Raw genomic sequence first — 12,831 nt, 5'->3', positions numbered from 1 at the left:
AATTTACCGTCCTCCACTGTTATGCAAACTTGCAGGGAATGATGAAATCAGAATGGAATGTGCTTCAACTTTTGTTTTCCTGCCTGGAAATTCAGCCCAGATATGATCTATAAACTAAGAGTGATGATATAGCCACAACACTGATCAAGATAATGAAGTCATTAAAGTGACAATTTTGACCCTGAAAAGCTATAGTTTTTTCTGTATCTACATTTAGTGTTTAGTTTTACAGTTATTCAGGTGAACAAAACACAAAAATGGTACACAATAATACTTAACAACATGTGATGTGTTATGATATAATCTTTTCTTTAAAAAATTATATTGTTTTATTCCACTATATTTTAAACAATGGTCACAGCCAACACAATTAACTTCATGACATTCTAATGGGACACAACTCAAAATCATAAAGTATTTTCACCTCTTGGTGTGGAGTTAAATTTTGGTTAATCCTTTTAGAATGCCTTCCCAGATACCCTGTGAGCCAGCAGAAGGGAGAAACATGGGCCAGAGAGAATTTCCAACTAAAGACCCACCCTGACCTAGGGCTGCGATTCTCTGCTACATCAGAGCAATTTGATGTTAGAGGATAGAAGAAAGTCTGCCAGTCTTCTGTCACAGTAATGGAACTTTGGAGACTGAGTAATTTACAGGGAAATTTGTCTCTCACTGTTCTAGAGATAGTGAAGTTCAAGAGTGTGGTACTGGCTGGGATGAGGATGGTCTGGTGAAGGGTGACAAAGCCAGATGGCAAAGCAGCACGGGAGACAGGAAGAACTGGCCTGCCTCATCTTGTTATCAGAAGTTTCCAAGATAAGGCATTAATTCATTCAAGAGGGCGGGGCCTCCAACTCCTGATCACTTCTTGAAAGCCTGGTCTCTCCACACTCTTGAGTGATGATGAAATATCACCATGAGCTTTGAGGGGGAGCCTCAAATTGCAGCAGAGCATCTCTGTGATGCTGTGACTTTCAGCACAGCTGGTTGTCCTCGCCTCTGTATTTCTGTTTGGCCTCTGCCCCAGAGCAGACATGCCACTCACTGAGCTAACAGGTGACCCACTAAGGAAGCATAGGCAAGAGAGAATTTGTGTTTGACCAGCTTGATGACAGCATGAAGCTGGGGTGCAACATTCAGTAAGGAAACATTCAGCACAATAAATAGAAGGTATATTCCACACAAAATCAGATTTTAAAAACCCACAAACTTGTAAATGTTTGTAATGCCATGAAAGATCTTGAGTATCTGGTCATTGAGAGGTTTGCTTAACTCTTTTTCAGTGAAAAACCAGGAAGAAATAAACATAACATGTAACTTTGTCAATTATTTGTTTCTTTACTGAATCAGACATAATTAATGGATTAACTACACCACCACTGTTCAGTTTTATTTACAAAACTTGGAAGCAAAAGGTTCACCAAGCTTCCAAAACTTGATCAACAGCAGTGCTGGCTGAGCTGCCTGCCTTTCTGCAATTCCAGAGCACTGGCCAGTCTCAGCAGATTTATCTAGAACCTGTTGTAATTACTTTGTCTTTCTGCCCTGTTCCTCCAGAGGAACAAACTGTTTGTTCCATAGTATCTAAAAATCACCCACTCAATAAATGATAAAAAAAAAAAAGATGTTTTCAGGTGTTTCCTGTAGGGAGAGATTGTGGTTAGTGTGAACCTTTTTGGTAAGGACTATTTTTTATTGCTGAGTTAAGAAACCCAGCTGAGGATTAATTAAGACATCGCCTCTTTAATTCTATGAACTGGTTCTCATCTCTCATAAAAGGTGCGTGATAAGACACGCACCTTTTCCAGCATTACTAACAGCAGGATCTCTGGGGTACAGCTGAGCTCATCACATGTGCAGGGCTACAGCCAGGTGAACAAGTTGTTTCAGCCTCAGAACATGAGGTGTCCAAGGAGAGCCAGGTAAACAAGTGTCCATGATGCTGACAGTGGCGCCATTCCAAGATACTGATGTTGAAAGTAGTTCTTCTCTTTGTTGGGGGCAGCACCAGTGTTCCATTTGAAGGCTCTAAAGGGGAGGATGTCGGAGTCAGTAGACCTACGTGGGACAGGTGGATGGCAGATATTGTAGAAAAGAGGAGGAGGAAGACTTAGCTATGTCCTGCATATCATGAAATATAACTATTATGTCATTATATAAACATTTTGTGATATGAGTGACTGTTTGGAGGGTGTGGAGGGCCAGGCAAAGGGAACACATGGCAGGTCCCTGACAGTTCTCAGATGTTCTTATAACTGACAGAGAGACTAGAGACGCTTGCTATATCCATGCAGCTCTTAAAATTCCCGGTGGGAGGATGGTAGAGGATGAAGAGATGAAGACAAGTGTTAGAATGTGGAAAGCTGAGGTCAGGGGGAGCCCCCTCTCCTGTTGGGACAAAGGAACTGCCCAACTACAGCAGACTGTTTACACACTCTGTGGGCTGGTGTCAGGTGAAACCCCTCTGCCTGACAACTTGTTTACCCTAACCCTAATTAACCTCTTTGATATACTGTGAACCTTTAGTTCACTAACATTCTTTTGAAGTTCCTGAATCCTAGCCACTGCCCCCAAACAAGAAGCCCAGGCATCAGCTCTGACCACTCAGGAAGCATCTCATTCTCCTACTTTACAGATTTCTTCATCCTCAGCATCTCTCTACATCCTCATTTTTTCTCTATTTTGTTTTCGGCGAAAACATTATTCCACCCTGTCACCATTTGCTAAATATAAGCAATCTGTAAAACCAATTACTTAACCTTGAGTATGGAAGTAAAACCTTATGTATGGCTTTCTCTTCACATTTATTTGCTTTATTTTTGTGATGGTAAAATAAACTAAAAATATGTCACCTTTGTGATAGTAAAAATATTTGTATTATTGTACAACTATCACTACCACCCATTTCCAGAACTCTTTCATCTTGCAAAACTCAGTTCTAATCTCTAATACAATTTCTGCAATAGCCAGTCTTCAATGTGCGCCTGTCTGGCACCCACTTCCCACTTTCTTGAAATCCTCACCTCTGAAATCCTCTTCTTTTCCATCAAAAGTCCTCACCTCTGCCGTTGTCAGTTCAGGTGGTTGAGATGAGAGGACTACTTCCAAATTTCAGGAAGCTGCGACTGGAGAGCACTGTTGGCTGCCCCTTCCTGTCTGTGCCCTTATTCCCACCATGATGGGCTCTGAGTGAAGCAAATGACAAGCTTGAGCAAATCAGAGACAAGCCTGGTCATGCCACAGTAAAGGAAATGGGACAGTCCTGGTGCTTGCCTGCATGCCTAAACTGCAATGGTAAGACTCTGGCGCCTTGACCCGGGGAGTACCTTTCTAAGATCTGAGCTGGTGCAGACGAAAGTTTTCTGAACTCCACAGACATAAACTACTAGGGATATTGCTAGAACATTCTCCCTCTAGTGCAGAGCCAACACGCAACAAGCTGTAGCTAATAGGAAGTCAGGGGGAGGGTATTCCATCAGCACAGCCTTCAGGCCTCCTGTTGTCACCTGATATGGGATATCAGGGTCCCTAGATTTTGCAGGTGTATCAAATCCTACCAACCAAATGTGGAAGCCAACAAAAACTACAAGGTGAAATGAAGCATAATCACTTGGGCTATTTTAGAGATAAGGAGAGTTGCAGTGGCATAGCCTACCACTTGGGCATCTCACAGTGCAACTGGCACCTGCTAGAAGAGAAGGGATGTGTTTTTGAGGATAGGTTTCAAAACACCTGTGTGTCTAAAACTTTCTGAAGTGCACCATGAGGCTATCAGGGGTTAAACCACAGAAAGAGGTATACTAGGAAAAGAGGGGGAAAAAACCCTTTTCTACTTCCTTTCTAACAAATCTGATTTTTAATTAAACATGTCCTAGAGGTCACACAGCTAACTCTACAGATAACAAACTATTTCAAGCTTCTGTTCTACCAAAGATAGCCAGCAGGAAGCATGGGATTTTTGACCAACCATTTCCCGATGAAAAAATGCTCCAGGAAATTTTTCTGACTTGGACAGGGTAGGTTGCTGCCATGCCTGAGCCTGTCGAGGAGACTGGGGGGTGGAACACAAATAGAAAGGACTGTCCTCTCCAGTCTTAATGGGGCTTGCAGCTCATTCTGGGAGTCTGGAGCAGGATCACCTTACCTGAGCCACTCAGAATGGGAAGAAAGAGAGATGCCAAGAAAAAGAAAAGCAGAGTCCTGGTTTCCAAAAGAAAACCAGGATCCTCCTATAAAAATTCAAGGGAAGGGGCTCAAACCAGCAGAAAGACAGATGTACTAGAGGCAGGGCACAATGGATGGCATTGCAACTCAAAGGCTTTGAGCATGATTTTTGGGGATTGCCAAAGGGGATTGCCACACTCAAACATGTTCATTTCCCCCTCAAGGTCACAGTCATTCATGCTACTCAAAGCAGTCATTGCCACAAAATATTTGGCCAACTGTGCCAGCCCTAGCTTAGGGGCCATGGCAAGAGCCCATTGCTGAGCCTCAGCCAGTGCCCCGAGGGACCGGCAGCTCTGACTGACAAGGCATGGTGAACAGTGACAACAAAACTGAAGATCCACCAGTGCACCAACAGAAAAAGGAAGCATCGACCAGCACTTCGTCTCAGTGATGCTTCCTTCTTTCTAACTGCTGACTGCTTAACCTTGACATTTAGAAATAGAAACCTACCACCCAGGTCACAATGAACCATTAGCTAGAGAAGACACTAACATAAAGAAGAATTGGATTACTTTGGTACAACATCATTGCTTTTTAATGTTTCTAAGAAAGTAAATATGAGGATGCTAGGGATTAAAATATGAGGACTGATATATGGTAAGAGGAAAACCTTTCAATATTTCATTTGTGGAAATTATCATTTATTACACAAGTCTACAAACCAGAGACTGTCTCTAGGCTTATTACCTTCTTGAAAGCTACTGTATATTTTTTAAAGCTGGATTTACTTTTGAGTATTTTCTCCGTCAGGGTTTTGTATTGGGTCTGAAAGTCATTATAGCCAATCTCTTTCATTTTCTTAAATTAGAAGAATAGAGTTCTGGGCCACCTCCAACTAATGCTAAAGGCAAAATATTTTCATTCTTAACCCAAAAGGAGTCCACAGAAAATGGGGAAAACTGATCTCAGCAAATTGGAGCCGACTGCAAGGCACATCGCCTCCAGGGTGGAGAATTCTTTTCTGTTGCCTGAGCTGGAAAGGAAAGCATGTCAGTTTAGAAACACTGATAAGAAAATAGAGATTTTAATCAAATTAAGGATATTGTACTCACGTCATAAAAGAAAGCTTTTGCTGTTCATGAAATAAAACACTTGCAGACTTCTGAGAAGTTTGCTATTTTTAAGATTTATGAAAGGTGAAGTTGAACCAGGAGATAACAAACATTAAAAACAAACAAATCTCCTGAAGCTGTGAATCATTTACCTCAGAAAAAACCTTTGCTGTGCAGTAAGCCAGCTGCCTGAAACTCCAATTCTGAATTTGATTCGCTGGGAGACATAGACAAATCACTTAAATGTCATAGTAAGAAGTGCAGTGTGAGAGTTGGGGGGAGGTAACCACTTCACTGGGCGCTTGAGAAGGTTCAGTGAGACACTGGGTGAATGAGAGGCAGGTCATCATGAATGTCCCCATGATGAATACCAGAATGTGACAGTAATTTATAATGCTCCACATTCACTAGATGTCATAAAACATTCAAAGTCTGTCACTTTCTGGAGACATTGAAGACAGGAGCAAAAATCTCCTGAACTCTGTTATCTCCCAAAGCCTAGTAAACAATCTCTTCTTCACTTCGACTCTTTATAGTTTTCTGTAATAAGCACATATAGATCAATATGTGCAGAAAATGAAATAATATTTATAAATTTTAAAGAATAGCTATTATATTTCTAAGCCAATAATTTTTTTCGAGAACACATCGCATTTCCAACTAGGAATTCCAGAAAAATAGTGGTCACACTAGCCACATTGACACAATCCTTCAACTACTGATGAATCAGTCATACATTTTATAAACCATAAGACATCTTCCATTTCCTACACTTTTACTCCGTTTCAATCACATTTTATTGGTGTATTTTAAGATATACATAATGATTACATTCATCATAGAGAATTTGTACCTGCATATGATATAACTGGATTTTTTTCCCCCATTTCCTACCCTACCTTCAACCTCTCTTCTCAAAAGCTTTGTTTACATTTTTCCCTCCTTACGGTGTCCTGGGAGCCCACTGACTTTCCTGGCTCAAGGACCACTGGCCCCCTGCCACCCTCCTGCAGGATGCTGTGCTGGGAGTGTGGAGGGGGTGAGGGTTCCTGGAGCTTGGGAAGTTCCAGCATTTCACACAGGAAGGAAATGGTGGCCGATTATGGCACTTTCTTCCCGACTGAACCCTGAAATGAATTTCTGACACCGCCTTTCCCTTTGTCCTGGGGCCCAAGCCAACTCGCTTGAGTGAAATCCCTGATAAATGTGATTAAACAGCATTTTTGAGGACAGAAGGGAAAACCCCAGCCCGGAGCCAGAGCCTAGCTCCTAGCGGGTCCACCCACGGGGCGTGTTTAGGTCGGAGCCGGGGAATCCCGGGCTCGACTACGCATAAAAGCGCGCGGCGCGGGGAAGCCGCAGTCCAGCCATGGCCGGTGCCGCCCCCAAGACCCTGCGCTTCGCTCCGCTGCTGCTGCTGCTGCTGCTCCTCGTGTTGGGGACCTCCCGGAGAGCCGCAGGTGGGTCACCGAGGACTAGGACGCGGGACATAGGGACCTCAGGACCACGGGGACGGGACCGCCTTCGCCCTCCCCTTCCCATGACGGGTGCGGGACCTCGCTCACCTCCCTGTCCCCCCTGCCCCAGGAGCTCCTGCAGCCTCCGAGCTGCGCTGTCGCTGTCTGCGGCCTGTGCGCGGTCTGCACCCCAAGAACATCCAGAGCGTAGCGGTGACGGCGCCGGGACCCCACTGCCACCAAACCGAAGTCCTGTAAGTCCCGGCTCCCGCTGCCCGGCCAGACCTGGGGACCACGACGCGGGGAAGCCTGACGCAGCCCAGGTGACCCCGCTCACGGCCTCCCTTCCTCCTGCAGGGCCACGCTCAAGGATGGACGCGAAGCCTGTCTAGACCCGGAGGCTCCCATGGTGCAGAAAGTCCTGCAGAGGATGCTGAAAGGGTGCGTGGGGGATCTGTGTGCACGGGGCTGGGGTCAGACCTGCGCCCTGAAATTATAGCGGAGAGCAGGAGTGCAGTGCGGGACCAGGAGCAGGGTTCGTCTTTCAGTAACTAACCTCCCCTCATCTGCCAGCCCAGAGGGCTCTTTGTCATGCGCAAAACACCTCCTGCTCTAAAGACTGCGGTTAAACTGTGGCCCTGAGAGACTGAGAATTGGCTGGTGAGGCTGAAAGTCTGTGTGTTGACATCAGTGCCTCCTGGGTCAAGCCCTGACGGGTGGACCCCCTGTCGTGAGCTGCTGGCTTTAAACTTTGGTGCCAAGTAAGCAGGGACACATTGCCCCAGGGCAGACTGGGTTCATGAGGCTCCTGGGTTACAGGGAGTCCCCAGGCAGTTTGCAAACAACCTAAGCTGCTCTTGGACGGGTTTGATCAGAGGCTGCCCTGCAATGGTGCCTAACAGTTTTTCACCTTGCTGTAATAGCATGGGGCAGTTTGAAGCTAATCTGCAATGTGATTACAAGTCCCCCTTCCTGGCCCACAGCATCAGAAACCTGGTGTGGGTTTTTTTGCCAGGTGCAAGAGTAGGGAATGAGCACATTCAGAAAACCCTAGAGCTGTACAGGACTGAGTGGGAGAAGGCCATGGAGGAGGATTTCTGAGTCCCTGCTAACAGTGGTTATTCTCCTCACAGAAGCAAAGCCACTTGAGTCCCCAGAGGACCGGAAGCCTGCGCCCCTGTTTCTGAGGGGATTTTCAGAAGCATCAAAGGGAAAGAGAGAGGAGATACCACCAGGGATGCCGGGACTGTGCCCAGTGTCTGTGACCACTTCTTATGAGACTTTTTCTTCTATTTATTTCTATATGTATTAATTTATTTTTCCATGCTTTTATATTGTTTAATATTTAAAGATGGGATGGGGTTTGATAGCCCGATATTTTATTGTACCGTTATTTTAAGCATCATTTTCAATGTTAAATGGAAGTTGCTTTAGTCTTGGCTGACTTAGTTTGAAGATGATGGGTGTGAAATGTTTATTCATGAAACTTGTTCAGTGCCACAACAGCCAAGGAGAAGAGAAGCAGAGAATGGGATGCAGAGAAGCAATGAGACAGACGTTAACTGGGGAGTGTGGGCCCACGTGTGTTTATATGACCTTTTAGATGAATGTGACTGTCAGTTGTTATTTATTGCAATACCTTCATGGTATGCAGTCAACATTTCTGATGTTGAAGTCTTGAGAACTTCAATGTTCTAATTATCCCTTGGACATTTTATGTCTTCTTTGTAAGGCACAATGCCTTGTTTAGCCATAACTGTGACCTGTTTCTACACGTTTTGACGGAGAGATATATTTATTGATATGTTTATACAAATAACATGAAAATAAAGCTTTCACAAAAAATCTTGCTTTATGATTTGCTTTATGTCTGGATTCTTCCCAAGTACCCGAGGTATCAGGGAGTTGTAATAGATCTTAGCTTAAGGTCAGTGGCTGCTACCTGCTGGTTCTCCCTTAGTTTCTTTCAATAAAGCATATTTATTTTTTTAAAGTCCATGAATGCCCCAACCTTACAATCCATGTTTTATATAAAATATTATTTTTTGTCTCTATATCCAACCTGCTCTTTATTCTTCAGCTTCAAATGCTTTGAAATTTTAATAAGCATTTAAAAAAGATCTCCCACTTATTTTTCTAAACATCTTTCCAAGCTATCATTTTCCCTCTTAAGAAAGTTAAGTGATAAATTGTAATGAGGTGGATTCCTTCTCAGAATTCAACCTGTGCAATGGTGGAAAGAAAAAAATACCACAAAAAGTGGATAGCACTCATTAAAAGGGGCTTCAGTGCCTCACACTTAGGGAGGGAGCAGTTGCTGAATTTAATAGCTTTCCAATGGTGTTAAATTCTAATTTGAATTATGAGTCTCAAATGACAGGAGAATCAGCTTCCAGGGTAGAAGCAAAGGTTGTCACTCCAGAGTCTTATGGAAAAGAGTCCCCAAGAGTGTGCTTAGGAGGCAAAGTGGCTGACTGGGGCCCTCTCATGCACTCTTAGTTCTGATCCACACTTTGCAGCAGGGCAACTCTGGCTTGAGGCCTGTGCAGGCTTTGCCCAAGTAGCCTTTTCCTAAGTCCACCCTACTCCCTCAGAATGAATGAGACTGACTGAAAAACAGCCTGTAAACTGTACAGCAGCAGCGGCATGCAAACTGTTTTTGGACTCTAGTCCATATGTCAGGCTGTCAGCAATAAAACTCCCTTGGATCTGTCAGTGTTCCTGTGAAAAGTCCTTTCCTTTCACATACCAGAAACGTGGCATCTGTAGCCCTTTGTGTAGTTAATTGCCCTGGCCAGGAAGAAAGTCAAATGTGTCTGCCACCACCCCCCTGTTCTCTAAGGCCTGAAGCTAACATCTGTGTCTAGGTCTCTTGTCCAGACTAAGCTAAGGAGATAGAAAATACCAAAGTGCCACCTCCCTGGATATATGTGTCAAAAAAGATGACACCCAAGAACTTAGAGACAGCTCTAAATCATGAGAGTCCAGACAATCTAGGTCTAGGAGATTTTACTTGTATATCAAAACTTTGTGCTGGGATGCAGGCTGCTGCGTTTCCATGGAGACTCTTTCAGGGGCCAGAGATACTCTTTCCCTTAGAGAACAGGGGGGTGGTGGCAGACACATTTGACTTTCTTTCAGGGGCCAGAGATACTCTTTCCCTTTTTTAAGCAGAGAAAGCATGTTTTTTTTTTCCTCTTTTTTCTTGTCCCGACCAGTGGAGTCTTCTACTGGAATAGGACAGTGTGTGTGGCTTTTGTCCCCTCATCTCAGTGTGAGGCCAGGAAAGCAGGAGGTGGCCTATTCATCCACGGTGAGGTTTTAATAAGAAATCTAGCCTGACCCAGGCTGCCATGTGTGTTCACTCAGGGTAAAAATTTAAATATTAATATAGAGAAACCAATATCCACCTTATTAACTTGGGCATGGAAAGAAGAATGGAAATGGTACAACTGATTCCTTTGATTATTAAACATTTACACCAAGAGCAGCTGGATGCAGGAGGGTTAGATTCCAAGAAAGTATCCTAGAGAGGAAATGGGCCTTAACTCATCCTTGCCCGTGGAGTAGGTACTAGGAACTTACTGAGCTACACTGCAGAAAGAGCGTCCAGTGAGAAGCATAGACCGATTTACTAGGCAATGCATTCAGAAATGTATTGACATGTATTTTGCAAATGTCCTCAAGATGGAAGATGTCAGAAGTACATCCCTGCTGTCTGTACTGGTGGCCCATTGGTGGACTAGGTTAGAATGCAAGCCCTTTGCATGTACTTGCAATTAGGGATATAGTGTTCAATTAAACATTCTTTCTTTGAGGGTAGAGGTCTAGAACGTGCGCATCTGTGCGACCCAGGGAAGCACACAGGCCTAATCCACAGGAAATCTTTGGGGGGAAGTTTACTGAAAGAGAAATCACTGTAACTGTGGATGGCTTTGGTTGTATCCTCAGGTTGCATTTTTTCTTAAAAGCAGAATTATGAAGTTATGATTTTCCTTGTCTCCTTTCAACCTGTATTTACTTCTCCTATTCCACCTCAGGTTGAGTCAATAGTTAAGCAGTGCCCGAGAGGTAATAGTGGCTCTGGAATTTCCAGCACATTGCAGGAGGCGTTTGATTGAAGACAAGTGGGGAGGATAGCACTTTTCTATTGCTGCCTGGGCAAATCAGCACAGATTTAGGGGTTTGGAACAACACAGATGTGTTCTCTCACAATTTTGATGTCCAGAAGACCAAACTCAGCATCCTTGAGCTCAAGTCCAGGTGCGTGAAGGGCTGATTCCATGTGGAAACCCAGGGAGAACCTATTTCCCTAATACATCCAGCATCCACAGGATGCCTCTAACGCTGCATCTCCAAGGCCAGCAGCACAGCTCCCGTGAGTGTCCCTTTCTATCATCTTCCTGCCAGGTGGCTCCTCCTACATCTCTCTCATGAGAACTTTGCCATTATATCAAGCCCATCTGAGTTATACAGGGATAATCTTCCCATCTCTACACCCTTTATGCAATCAGTTATGCAGAATCCCCTTTGTAATGTAATCTATTCACAGGTTCTAGGGATTTGGATGAGGACATCTTCATAGGCCAGTGTTAAGCCTCCCACAGCAGTTTTCACTAGGCTAAAACTCTGCACTTGCGAACAGCAAAAGGGAAGTTTGAGGTGGGAGAAATTAAAGCACTATCAGCACTGGCTAATGCCCGATCAATGCAGTTATTATTAATGTTTTTAAAGACACATAGACTTAGGTGTTTCCTTCAGACTGGTTATTTTCTCAAGGCAAAGCAAATCAAATAACAACAAAACATATATAGTATTATATTGTATATTATATGACTGGTAGAAAGGCCTAGAAAACTGGAAGAGGAAGAAAAAGCAGGGCGGAATGGAATACTCGGACAGGTTCCCCAGTAAACAAATGTTCTCTGCATTCAAAGAACAGTCTCAGAACAGTGTTACTCAATGTGACCACATGACTCAGCGAAGCCACCAGGAAACTGCAAGGGAAGCAGTGCCTGGGGTTTCCTGGGCAAGAATCCAGAATAGAAATGATAGATGTCTTTATTATGTGGTTATGACTTCCCGTGAGTTCTCCTGAGATATCTGCTAGAGAGGTCCAGAAACTGGCAGAATGCAAAAGAGAGGAGAAAGAGAAGTTTTGCCATCATGGCATGAAGCAGTGTTGTCCCTGCTGGAACCTAAAAATCACACAGAATGTGTTTGCCCTAAAGCACAGCCTGAGGCAAAGGCTGTATTTTCCTATGTCTACCAGCCCACCCTGGACTTCAACTTTCTGCATGGAGAGTGCCCGATTGGGACATCTGCCTTAAAAGTGACAGTGAAAAGTGACTGAAGTCCAGCCCTAACTTTCCACTGTCTTCTAAAAGGAAATGAGATGACCTGGGGCATCATGAAGAGATCAGATGTACCAGGACCACGAGAGCAAGTTAGGTTTCGTCCACTGTATGGGTCACAGAACAGAGAGAAGTCCACAGGATCACCTGGCTTGTAGAAGAGAATCTAGGTGCCTCTTCTTGAATGCAGAACAATCTCTGCAATGTTAGTTAGGTCCAGTCTTGTACTTTCCATATACTGATAAGCACAGAGCAGGTTGTGGACCCCTAACGTGGACGGACAAGCCACCAGCATTTTCTGTTCTATAGAAACCAAAATTCCTACATATTCTACTCTGACAGGCCTTCGTACATTTATGCATTTGCAAGAACAATCCAAACTAAATATTACCTCTCACTTTGTAAATCCTCCTTTATATGTAGTCCGCCTACACAAGATTCTAACCCATGTGTGTCAGCTGTAGATCAGACCTAAAAATACAACTATCTAAGGGCCAATTCGCCTTATCGACCTTAACTGCTATTCCTTTAGATAATAACATTACTGGAGATTTTAAAACTAAAATTCTTATCTATGTCTCAGAAGGTCACGCCCCTCATTTCTAAGAATGTGATTTGGGCCCTGGTCAGTCTTGCAGAGACCAACACTATGGATGAGTTACATGCAAGTTTAATTGGTCTTTCATAGATTGGTCCCCAGAGGATTCCTTATGGGAAAAGATTGAAATTGCCATGAGATTT

The 12,831-nt window shown here is 44.0% G+C and overlaps 1 protein-coding gene and 1 long non-coding RNA gene across 4 annotated transcripts; one reads left to right on the top strand and one right to left on the bottom strand.

The window, feature by feature from the left end:
• Nucleotides 1-310: 310 nt before the first annotated feature.
• LOC134475260 (uncharacterized) lies at nt 311-5,589 on the bottom strand. Of its 2 annotated transcripts, XR_010046320.1 has the most exons (4): nt 5,280-5,589; nt 4,915-5,200; nt 3,024-3,185; nt 311-2,028 (listed from the first exon to the last, which is right to left on the bottom strand). It is a non-coding gene; the product is annotated as an uncharacterized LOC134475260 (long non-coding RNA). The 2 variants fall into 2 exon arrangements; XR_010046321.1 differs by lacking the exon at nt 4,915-5,200.
• Nucleotides 5,590-6,559: 970 nt separating this feature from the next.
• On the top strand, nt 6,560-8,581 carry Cxcl2 (C-X-C motif chemokine ligand 2). 2 transcript variants are annotated; one of them, NM_001172938.1, is made up of 4 exons: nt 6,649-6,739; nt 6,867-6,990; nt 7,094-7,177; nt 7,870-8,581. In NM_001172938.1, the coding sequence occupies exons 1-4, from the start codon at nt 6,649-6,651 to the stop codon at nt 7,883-7,885; spliced, it is 315 nt and encodes a 104-aa protein (NP_001166409.1). In that variant the 3' UTR covers nt 7,886-8,581. The 2 variants fall into 2 exon arrangements, with proteins under 2 accessions (XP_012998654.1, NP_001166409.1); XM_013143200.3 differs by having other exon boundaries at nt 6,560-6,739; nt 7,094-8,169.
• Nucleotides 8,582-12,831: the final 4,250 nt, after the last annotated feature.

The sequence above is a fragment of the Cavia porcellus genome, unplaced genomic scaffold (assembly GCF_034190915.1).
Source record: "Cavia porcellus strain 051 isolate PalLab524CR breed Dunkin Hartley unplaced genomic scaffold, mCavPor4.1 scaffold_2, whole genome shotgun sequence".
NCBI classification, from domain to species: domain Eukaryota; kingdom Metazoa; phylum Chordata; class Mammalia; order Rodentia; family Caviidae; genus Cavia; species Cavia porcellus.
This window is presented reverse-complemented; position numbering and strand designations above follow the sequence as displayed.